General features: G+C 39.7%; 1 protein-coding gene across 5 annotated transcripts in view; it reads left to right on the plus strand.

Annotated features, from left to right (window-relative positions):
* PSEN1 (presenilin 1) overlaps positions 1–12,236 on the plus strand; it is a 75,011-nt gene that overhangs the window by 57,018 nt on the left and 5,757 nt on the right. For all 5 annotated transcript variants that reach the window (XM_023726352.1, XM_004371014.2, XM_023726353.1 and 2 more), the window contains 2 exons: positions 3,371–3,457; positions 8,871–9,044. In XM_023726352.1, the coding sequence (XP_023582120.1) occupies positions 3,371–3,457; positions 8,871–9,044 (261 nt within the window). The remainder of the gene's footprint in view (positions 1–3,370; positions 3,458–8,870; positions 9,045–12,236) is intronic.

A 12,236-nucleotide genomic window follows, 5' to 3' on the forward strand; every position in this document is an offset into this window, starting at 1 on the left:
TACTATTGTGGAGCTGTCTATCTCTCTTTTCAGTGCTGTTAGTTTGTTTTATGTATTTTGGAGCCCTGTCGTTGGGTGTGTAAATATTTATTATAGTTTGTCCTCCTGTTGTTTTGACCCTTTAATCATTATATAGTGTCCTTCTTTATCCTTTGTGGTGGATTTTACTTTAAAGTCTATTTTGTCAGAGATTAATATTGGCACTCCTGCTCTTTTTTTAGTGTTGGTTGCTTGATATATTTTTTTCCATCCTTTGAGTTTTAGTTTGTTTGTGTCTTTAAGTCTAAGATGTGTCTCTTGTAGGCACCATGTAGACAGATCGTGTTTTATTATCCAAACTGCCACTTTCTGTCTCTTAATTGGTGCATATAGTCCGTTTACATTCAGTATAATTATTGATAGATACGAATTTAGTGCTTCATTTTGATATCTTTTTTTGTGTGTTGTTGACAGTTTCTTTGTTCCACTTAATTTTCTGTGCTGAGTCGTTTTTCTTTATGTATTTTCTTTTCATCTGTTTTTCACTGTTATTGATTTTGTGTTTGCTGAGTCTTTATATTTTTCTAGGTTTTTATTTTGACTTGTAGGATTGTAAGTTTCCTTTTGTGATTACCTTAATATTTACCCCTATTTTTCTAAGGTTATACCAGTCTTTTATTTCTTTGTATAGGCTTGGCTTCCTCTCTATTTGAAAGATCTATGTCTGCATTTTTTTAAGTCCCTCTTTTTTGTTTTAATGTCATCTTTTACATATTGACATCTGTTTCCCTATTTTCAGTGTTTTAGCTTTGATTTATTTTTGTGACTTCCCTATCTGGGTTGATATCTGTTTGCTCTGTCCTGTGTTCTAGTCTTGGGTTGTTATCTGATGTTACTGATTTTGTAACCCCGGAGGACTCCCTTTAGTATTTCTTGTAATTTTGGTTTGGTTTTTGCAAATTCCCTAAACTTCTGTTTATCTGGAAATACCCTAATTTTCGCCATCATATTTGGGAGACAGTTTTGCTGGATATGTAATTCTTGGCTGGCAGTATTTTTCCTTCAAGACTTTATATATGTCATCCCATTGCCTTCTTGCCTGTATGGTTTCTGCTGCGTAGTCCAAGCTTACTCTTATTGACTCTCCTTTGTAGATGACTTTTCGTTCATCCCTAGCCGCTCTTAAAATTCTCTCTTTATCTTTGGTTTTGGCAAGTTTGATTATAATATGTCTTGGTGATTTTCTTTTGGGATCTACCTTATGTGGGGTTCGATGAGCATCTTGGATAGATGTCATCTTTCACAATATCAGGGAAATTTGCTGTTAACAAATCTTCAACAATTCTCTCTGTATTTTCTGTTATCCCCTTGCCCTGTTCTGGTACGCCAATCACTTGTAGGTTATTCCTCTGAATAGAGTCCCACATTATTCTTAGGGTTCTTCATTTTTTTAAATCCTTTTATCTGATTTTTCCTCAAATAGTTTGGTGTCAAGTGCTTTATCTTCGATCTCCCTCATTCTGACTTCCATTGCCTCCATTCTGCGTGTGTGACTTCTGTTGAGTTGTCTAATTCTGAAATTTTATTGTTTATGTTTTGGATTTCTGATTGCTGTCTCTCTATGGATTCTTGCAGCCTGTTAAATTTGTCTTTATGCTCTTCTCTAATCTTTTAATTTTGTCTATTGCGTGTTCTGCGTTTTGCTTAATTTCCTTCCTAATCTCTTAAAGAGTTCTGTATGTTAATCTTTTGTATGCTGCCTCCGGTAATTCTAAGAAATTTTCCTCTTCTGGAAAATTTCTAGCTTCTTATTTTGGGAAGTTGCTGAAGCCATCATGGACTGCCTCTTTATGTGATTTAATATTGACTGTTGTCTCTGAGCCATGAATAAGTTATTACATTTATTTATTTTATGTTTGCTTACAGTGTCCTAGATTCTTGGTTTTTTTTTATATTCCCAAATAGGCTGCTTGTGCAAGCTAGTTTGCTTATTGGCACCTTTGAAGCTCTTATGTCCTGTCAGCAGGTGGTTAGATTTGTTACTAGATATGTGAGCCCAGGAGTCCGCCCACTCCTCCTGTATGGATTCAGCTTAGGTGCCCAGGTAGATAGCCACCAAGTGTGTGGTATAGGCTCTCACCTACAGTACTAGACAGGCATGGATGTTTTGTGTAGGCAGAGGCATCTGGCTGCAGCAGGGGGAGATACTCTGAGCAAAGCAGGGGGCTGACGGCTGCCCCGGAGTGTCCAGGAGGAAGGTGTGTCCCTGTTCCCTAGAGCGTGTAGGTGGGTGGGTTTTGCAGTAGAAGTATGAGCACCCAGTGCTTTTGGCTGTAAGGACTGTGTGGCACTTCTTATTCTTGGCCCCCTCGCATGTGGCTAGGTGGCATGGGCGGAGCCACCAGTCCTCAGGCTCCTGATGTGGGTAGATGAAGACCCTGCTTAGTGAGCAGAGCAGTGTCTAATGTCACAAACCTGCCACTTCTCAGCTGAAACAGTTGAAGTTAGACTTCAGGTTTATACCCTGTTGTACTGTGGTAATGAGGGCCTACGCTGTTGAGATGGGCCCACACAAGTCTGTGCAGGGGAAAGGCACTCAGCGTCCGTGGATCCCTTATGCCTGTGCCTGGCAAAGGAGCTGTGCGTACCCTGAGTTCCCTGGCCTAGGGGAGCTGGCAGTTTATTTTTTCCCCGTTTGTCAATTTGTTAACCCTCTAAGGCCAGGAGAATGGCTCAGGGCATGTGATGAATCCTACTACAGGCCCAGGGGATTCAGCAGTTGCTGAAGCTGGTCCGGGACCCGGTCCAGGACCCAGGGAGCAAGGAAGTAAATGGGAGAGATGTTTTTCCCTAAGGGGGGTTTTTTTGATCTGCGTGGTAGGCCGTACGCAGGTACTTATCTTTTGCTGATTGAGGGCTGCTTTTCACTGGTGCTGGGTGGCCAATTAGACTTTATGCTGCTGGGTCTCTCCCGGTGCAGAATATGCATCCTGAGCGCTGCTGCTTGCCTGCCTCACCGCTCACCCATGAGCTAATCAGGCCTGAAGGGCTCAGGCTCTAGCTGGGTCAGGTCTGGCAACTCCTCGCTGCTTCGGAACCATCTCTCCCCTCTGCTGCCACTCAGTCTGGTTCATCAACTTTGCCTTTGATGTTCAGGGCTACTAGATTGTCATATATAATCGATTCACTTGTTTTTTCGGGTCTTTGTTGTTAGAGGGTGCACTAGAAGCATCTGACTACTCTGACATCCTCCCCTGCCCCCTGGTTGTTAAGGATTCTTAAAGCATCATTAGGAAGATTGGTAATTTATGTAGAGAAATAATGGCTTACTATCTGTGTGTTTTCCTTCTGTGTTTCTAGTGCTTACCTGGACTTTTGTCTTTCTCAACAGCAACAATGGTGTGGCTGGTGAATATGGCAGAAGGAGACCCGGAAGCCCAAAGGAGAGTATCCAAAAGCTCAAATTATAATGCACAAAGTAGGTGGTTTTTATTTGATAATTTCCTGGTTGTTTAGGGTCATTGTCATCTTACAGGTTTAACGATGGGTTGTGAAGGAGTGATTTTAACTTCTTTTTTTAGTCATGGACTCCCCTGAGAGTCTTCTGAAAGCTATCGTGATAGAAAGTAGATACACATAAATATTTAAAGAGTTCAGGCACCCAAAACCCAACAATACAGCCCAGGCCCCTAGCATTTCTGCCATTAAATGCATAATACCAGTACGGAAAGGTTCAAGTTGAAAGTATAATTTAAAAAAAAAAAAAAAAAAAAAAAAGCTCTATCCACAAACCTGTAAAAATGAGAACCTCTTGTCTAACATGGCCAGAGTAATGTTAATGTAATTTGATTTGAGATGTGGTAATGTTTATAACTGAAAAATTGGTGGTTCAAACCCACCCAGTGGCTCCTCAGGAGGAAGACCTGGCAGTCTGCTCCCATAAAGATTATGGCCTGAAAAGCACTACGGCCATTCTACTTTGTCACATGGGGTCAGTATGAGCCATAATTGACTCGATAGCATCTAGCAACAACTATGTTTATACTAAACTGATCACTAAGCAGATACGATTTTCTGAAGAAAGAAAATGATGATGACTTAGAATGGAAGATTGAAAGACGTACTTATGCATACTAAAGAAGATACTAAGGAGAACATAAGTGAGGAGTTATTATTAAAAAGAGTTAAGGAACAATAGCACAATATAAAGAGTAAAGAAGAATGGAAACTTTAAAAAGAAAAAGGGCTAACCTTATGAGGAAGGTGAAAAGCAGAGTAGGGATTGAGTGAGAGGAGAAAATATAGGCCTTAATTGAGTTGCTGTTTGTCAGGAGAGGAAGAGTTTAGTTTTCATAGAGCTAAGTTGGCATTTGGGTAATTGCAAGGAGGGCAGTTTGAACTGGGAATTCATGTTTGGGGCCCAGACATGTCCGGATATTAGGCTGCATTCTGTACTGAGCAAGGCAGCAGAACAAGGTATCATTAGACACCTTGGAAAAGGAAGCAGGAAATAAACTGGAAACAGTTACTACAAGTGTGCTTATTGTATTAACCCATTGTTAACCCAAAGAGGGTTGTATCCTTTCACCATACTTACTCAGTCTGTATACTGAGCAAATAATCTGAGAAGCTGGACTATATGAGGAAGAACGGGGCATCAGGATTGCAGGAAGACTCATTAACAACCTGCCATTATGCAGATGCACAACCTTGCTTACTGAAAGTGAAGTGAACTTGAAGCACTTACTGATGAAGATCGAAGACTACAGCCTTCAGTGTAGATTACACCTCAACATAAAGAAAACAAAAATCCTCACAACTGGCCCAATAAGCAACATCATAATAAACAGAGAAAAGATTGAAGTTGTCAGGGATTTCATTTTACTTGGATCCACAATCAGCACCTGTGGAAGCAGTGGTCAGGAAATCAAATGACGCATTGCATTGCACAAATCTGCTGCAAAAGATCTCTTTAAAGTGTTAAAAAGCAAAGATGTCGCCTTGAAGACTTAAGGTGCACCTGACCCAAGCCATGGTGTTTTCAGTCACCTCACATGCATGTGAAAGCTGAACAATGAATAAGGAAGACTGAAGAAGAATCGATGCCTTTGAATTATGGTGTTGGTGAAGAGTATTGAATATTCCATGGACTGCCAAAAGAACGAACAAATCTATCTTGGAAGAAATACGGCCAGAATGTTCCCTTAGAAGCAAGGATGGCGAGACTTCATCTCACATACTTTGAACATGTTATCAGGCAGGACTAGTCCCTGGAGAAGGACATCATGCTTAGTAAAGTAGAGAGTCATCGAAAAAGAGGAAGACCCTCAATGGATGGATTGACACATTGGCTGCAACAGTAGGCTCAGGGATAACAATGATTGTGAGGATGGTGCAGGATGGGCAGTGTTCAGTTCTGTTGTACATAGGGTTGCTGTGAATCGGAACTGACTCAGCAACACCTAACAACAAACAACAACAAGCTTTCCTGTGAGTATATATGTACATATATATGTGAGTATGAATGTATATTTGGTACATTGAGATTTTATTCATTTTACAAATGTTGGTTGAGGACCTATGTGCCACATATTCTGCTAAGCACTGGGGATATAGCAGGAGCCCTGGTGGTGCAGTGGTTAAGCACTAGGCTGCTAACTGAAAGGTCAGCGGTTAGAAAGATGTGGCAGCCTGCTTTTGTAAAGATTACAGCCTTGGAAACCCCATGGGGAAGTTCTACTCTGTCCTGTAGGGTCGCTGTGAGTTGGAATTGACTTGATGGCAATGGGTTTGGTGTTTTTTTCTCTCGGGAGCGGAGGGATATCGCACTGAACAATATATCTCCATCCTTTGTGGAGCTTATAACCTATGTTAGAAGACAGACGTTTAACAAATAATTCAAACAATTGTGATAAGTGCTATAAAATAGAAGTATACATTGCTATGAAAGTTTTTAAAAGGAGAGTTCATTCAGTCTGGAAAATCTTCAAGGAGGGCTTCCGTGAGGTAGTGACAACAAGAGTTGGCCAGGTAAAGAGTGGAAGAAGAGCCTTCAGAAGAGGAACAAATGGGTAAGAGCCCTGAAGTGAGAAGGAGCTGGGTGAACTGCAGTGTTCCTCAGGAGGAGAGCTGTTGGCATTTTGAGTGGGACAGGTCTTCATTGCATGAATATTTAGCATCCCTAATTCCTCACCCATTGAATACTAATAGTGGCTCTGAGGCATTGCAGTAACCAAAAACTACCCCCATCCTAATCATTTCCAAACACTCCGAGAGGGAGATGCCACCCCCAGTTAAGAACTCCTGTGTTAGAGGAACAACAAGCTGGATTGGAACAAAAGCGCGTAGGGCTCCAAATGGGATGTCTGTGCAGGCAAAAAAATAATAGAACTGAGAGGTTATCTGATGCACTTGAACTCTGAACTCTATGTCAGAGAGTTTGAGGACAGATTGTTCATAGGTCATACATAGAAATTTGAGCAAGGAAAAAAATGAGGCAATTTTTAGGGAAAACAAAAAGCTGTACAAAAAAAATGTTTATTATTGTGCATCCTGGCTGAAACAAAGTAGTTTAGTCATGAGTGCTATTTGCATGTTGATAAAGTAAAAGCTGAATATTAATAAAAAATTGTGACATTTGGGAACATGGGGAGAATTAAATTTGTGTAAGAGTATGAGAGCTGATGCTTCATCTTCCCTGTAGGAAATGAATACATACATACCTAAACTCAAAGCATCAGATTATAGCACTATGAGCACGCAAGTTACAACTTAAGTATGGCGGTAATTACCAAAAGAAACAGCTGAAAGAGTTGAAAGTGCGAGTGAGGATCAGGAGTGAGGACAGTGAGGCAGTGTAAGGACTGCCGTTTTTATTTATAAACCTCATACTTACATGATTTTGTAAACTCTGCACCAGGGAAGGATTCAGATGATATGGGGCCTGATGCTTATAAAATTTGGAGGGCTACCTCTTTAAGAAAAACAATACAAAATTATAAATTTGAAATTGCTAGGGCCCATTCCAGAAGAAGTCCATGCAAAGGCGGGCACGAAGTGTAAGCTTTATTAGTTTAGAATGGTAAATCTACCTCTGCTATGAGCATGTATTACTTTTATAAAAAACAAAGGAAGGAAAAAGTGTTATGAACTTCACTTGTGTATTTTAATTATTTTTAATATACGGAAGGTTATTAAGACTATCATATATGCTCATAATATTGTGACCAAGTGGCCATTAAATTGGATTGACTGTCATTAAAGAGGAAAGACTGGCCCATAAGAAAACTCACTCCCACCTTACCCATCCCTCTCATAATGAATCTACGTTGATAACTTAGTCACCAAAGCCAGTGGTGAGTGCTATCAGTTAGGAAATTCTGCAGCTGTAAAGAACAGAAAAAAACCGATTCAGTGCCTTTAACAAAGGAATGTATTCTCTCACATGACAAAAAGTCCTAAGGTGTAGGACCTTCTAGGATTGGTTCGTTTTGTGGCTTAATGATGTTATCAAGGGCCCAGGTTCTTTCCATCTTCCTATTCTGCCTGCCTTAGCATACAAGGTTGGTCCTTAGCCCACCACCACTCCTCATGATCACAAGGTGACAACTGCGGTTCCGGGCATCATATCCAGATAAGACAACATCCAGAAGAAAGGGGGCTGTTTGTTTCTTCTTTCAGTCTAGCTTAAAGAGTGAACGTTTTCCCCAAAAACTCTGAGCAGACTTTCTTTCACCATTCATTGGCTAGTAGAACCCTGCAGCCCTAGATCTAAGACATGCTCAGCTTAGATGTGTCAGGATTTACTGCTAGAAGAATAGAAACCCAAACAAAATCAGGGCTCTGCCCTTGGGGAGTAAGGGGAGAATGAATGTTGGGTAAGCAACCAACAGATACTGTTAGAGCCCATGATTAGTAGTTTTAAGAGCCAGCTAACCTGAAATAGCCAGTTAGTTATGGCCTCCATGTAATTTTCTTAAAGGTATTAAGAAATAGTTCTGAATGTTGTTGTTAGGCGCCGTCAAGTCATTTCCGACTCGTAGCGACCTCAGGTATAACAGAACGAAACACTGCCCAGTCCTGCACCATTCTCACAATTGTTGCTATGCTTGAGCCCATTGTTATAGCCACTGTGTTAGTTCATCTTGTTGAGGGTCTTCCTGTTTTTCACTGACCCTCTACTTTACCAAGCATGATGTCCATCTCCAGGGACTGGTCCCTCCTGATAGCATGCCCAAAGTATGTGAGATGAAGTCTTGTCATCCTTCTTTTCTGAGGAGCATTCTTCAAAGACAGATTTGTTCATTCTTTTGGCAGTCTATGGTATATTCAGTATTCTTCGCCAGCACCAAAACTCAAAGGTGTCAGTTCTTCGGTCTTCCTTATTCATTGTCCAGCTTTCGCGTGTATATGAGGCTATTGAAAACACCATAACTTGGGTCAGGCACACCTTAGTTCTCACAGTGACATCTTTGCTTTTTAACACTTTAAGGAGGTCTTTTGCAGCAGATCTGCCAGTGCAGTACACGTCATCTGGTTTCTTGACTTCCATGGGTGTTGATTGTGGATCTAAGTAAAGTGAAATCCTTGACAACTTCAGTATTTTCTCTGTTTATCATGATGTTGCTTATTGGTCCGGTTGTGAGGACTTTTGTTTTCTTTATGTTGAGATGCAATCCATACTGAAGGCTTTGGTCTTTGATCTTCATCAGTAAGCGCTTCAAGTCCTCTTCATTTTGAGTAAGCAAGGTTGTGTCATCTGCATAACGCAGGTTGTTAATGAGTCTCCCTGCAATCCTGATGCCCCGTTCTTCTTCATATAGTCCAGCCTCTCAGATTATTTGCTCAGCACTTCTAAATATTAGGGCTGTAATTTCTGTTTTCTCTTGAAGGCACAGAAAATGTGGCACAAAACTCTGTTGCAGCAAATGATGATGGAGGCTTCAGTGAAGAATGGGAAGCCCAGAGGGACAGCCATCTGGGCCCTCATCGTTCTACACCTGAATCACGAGCTGCTGCACAGGAACTTTCCAGCAACATCCAACCTAGTGAGGATCCAGAGGAAAGTATGTACATTTCTCTGCATTGAATAGTCCTGAATTCCTTTAGATAGCTACGTTATCAACCTCTGCAAGTATTAAGTGAATTGAGAGTGTTGCAGTCTATTTCTAAATAACAGTATAACTTTTAGTGGAATATACATTTGCTAGTAGTTGGTGCTTTTCTCATAGTTCAGTTTGTCGATGGGCCTATTTCTACTGCTCAGATTTTTGAAATTGGCCCTTTGTAAGCCTGCTGTCTCTTTTTTTTTTAAGTAAAAGAGTTTTTTGAAGTTTTTATTAAGACTTCATGGCTGTAATCTATTTGTGTAAAAAGTTTCGTTAATACATTTCTTGCTGTACAAAGATCTGTAGATTTACATGTGTCAGCCTTTTATAATTGTTATTCCCTTTGTTGGTGAGCACTGTATCTTCTAAAGAAAATCAGAGTGGTTTCGAATATGGGCAAAAATTCAGGTATTTCCTCAGTGTCTAAGATGTGTTGTCACTTGATAGATTTCGGTTAGCGCTTGAGGCCTCTTAGGAACATTACCAGCCAGTAGATCCCCGTGGCTAGGGCTCAGTCATCGCTTCAGTTAGTCTGAGAGATGTGGTTTCTTAAGAGATTAGCACATTTTCCAACTAACTTATCCTTACTTTTTTCCCACATAAATGAAGCTCTTGATTAAAATATTACAGCAGAAATATTAATAGTTTTTAAAGAAGCAAGCACTTAGATTCCTTAGCTTCGGTAATCACTAATCGTTGTGTATTTATGATCCTGACTTTATCCTTCAGCTTGAGCAGAACACTTCTTACAGCTCACCCTGACTGACTCCTTTAATTGGGTCACAACTTTCCCAGGACACATTCATGATTTTGGTGCTTGGCTGAGTTTTCCAGATGTCCGAGCCCAGCTAGCTGCATCCTGTGACTTTCACACTTCTAGGCAGCTACACAGTCGGAATCGACTTAGCGGCAGTGGGTTTGGATAGCCAGGCTTAACTTGCCTTATCTGACGTGTTCTCTGTCCACAAAGTTACTGTCATAACTAGGTTCCCCCTTCTGTTCCTCTCTATTCTCAAAGGTGCCTGGAGCAAAAGAAAGAAATAATAAAGCTGCTGAGCATAGCAGCAGCATGATTCTTTCATGACTATATTTTTCAGTTTGTGGACCCCCTCACCTGATCAGGAGCCCTGATGGCATAGAGGTTAAGAGCTTGGATGCTAACCAAAAGGTCAGCAGTTTGAACCCACCAGCCGCTCCTTGGAAACCCTATGGGGCAGTTCTACTCTGTCCTACAGGGTCACTGAGTTGGAATCGGCTCCATGGCAGTGGGGTTTTTTTTGTTTGTTTGTTTCTCCTGATCATCTCTGTATCCCCCTCACTGCCAGCTTTTTTTTTCCCCAAAGGAAACCCCAAGCATTTACCCTCCTAACTTGAAATCAATATTTTCCTTATCTGAGCCAGTATAAACTTATAATTGACATTCTTTCATCCTATCAGTACTCGTATAACCATCTCTCATTGCTGTAATGTTCTAAACCAGACTTATGATTACTTACAAAAAGGCACACTTTACACCCAAATTTGGTTTCTAAAAGGCCCGTATGTTTTTCAAAACAACCATTTAGAAGAATCAACATTTAATCAGAAAACTTTTAGAAATGTAAAACGTTTTTATTCACTGTGAAGGCAGCTGATCTGCTAGCAGATTTTAAAATGAACTTCCAGAAGACAGCATGCCAATAACAGACTCATCCTAAGTGTGCTATTGTAGACTTAAAGTTTAGCAGAGTAGTAAAATTAGCCTCTTGTTTCCAGGAGTGGAAATTTGACTTGGAGACTCTTTTTCTGTAACTTCAAGGGACAGGGAAGGAGATAAATTTTGCTAGTTTCTTCAAATGGAGGAAGGAATTTTAGTAGTAGAAAGGTAACATAATAAATTTTAATCTGTTTTTAATGTTTCTGTTTATTGAAAAGATAACAGGAAATATTCATTATTATATTGTGTGATTATATTATTATATTTACATTAGGCACGTGCTGTGCTGCTAGAAGCCCTTCAGAGAAATCTTAACGATTAAAGTGAATATTTTTCATCATCTATTGTCTTTACCAGATCTCATGCATGGTGAATCAGCAAATGCCCCTCTTAATATTAATGAACGCTGCAATTGCCCAAAATAATTTTTCAGAATTGGCAAAAAAAAAGTCAGTAGAAGGTCTAGACTACCATTAGCAGTGAAATACTAGCAGCAAGTTTCAGCATTAAGACTTAGCAGTAGACCGTTATTAAGTCGTTAGTTCTGACTTAAGCACTTTCCACTGCTATAATCTTAGTTGTTAGGCTATGGCATATTTTAACTGAATAAATGAAAAGGAGCTGTTTAAAGAAAACAAATTTCTAAGCAACATGATTTTTCTTAGTTTTTATATGCTGATCCGGTCTGTTCTGGTTATAGGTAAATGAAACTTGTTAACTGTCTAAAGAAAAAAAGTAATGGTTACTTCTTTGTCTGTTTCCTTACTCTATTTTAATTTTGCTAATAAAATATATTTATATTTTTCTATTACAGTGAATGATGTAAAGTATAACTATAGCATTTGCTGTGATATTACTAATATTTAAACAAATGTAAAAGTAAAATCTTAGGCCACAATTTTAAGCTTGATTCAATACATTATTTTGTTTTTTAACAGCTTTATTGGGATATAATTCACATCATACAGTTCACGCATTTAAAGTGGTAGCTTTAGTATATTTACAGAATTGTGCAACCATCACCACAGTCAATTTTAGAATATTTTTATTTCCCCAAAAACAAACCCTGCACCCCTTATCTGTCACCTCCAGTAACTCTAAATCCCTGAGCCATAGACATCCTTTCTGTCTGTATTGATTTGCCTATTCTGGACATTTTATATAAATAGAACCATATAGTGTGTGGTCCTTTGCGGTCAGCTTCTTCCACTTTGCATGATGTTTCAAAGGTCTATACATGTTGTAGCATGTATCAGTATTTCATTTCTTTTCATTGCCAAATAATGTTCCGTTGTATGGATATACCACATTTAATTTGTCCACTCATCAGCTGATCGACATCTTGGTTGTTTACACATTTTGGCTGTTATGAATAATGTTGCTATAAACATTCATGTACAAGTTTTTGTGTGGACATGTTTTCTGTTCTCTTGGGTATACATCTAGGAGTAGAA

Source organism: Trichechus manatus, unplaced genomic scaffold (genome assembly GCF_000243295.1).
Source record: "Trichechus manatus latirostris isolate Lorelei unplaced genomic scaffold, TriManLat1.0 scaffold00010, whole genome shotgun sequence".
NCBI lineage: Eukaryota > Metazoa > Chordata > Mammalia > Sirenia > Trichechidae > Trichechus > Trichechus manatus.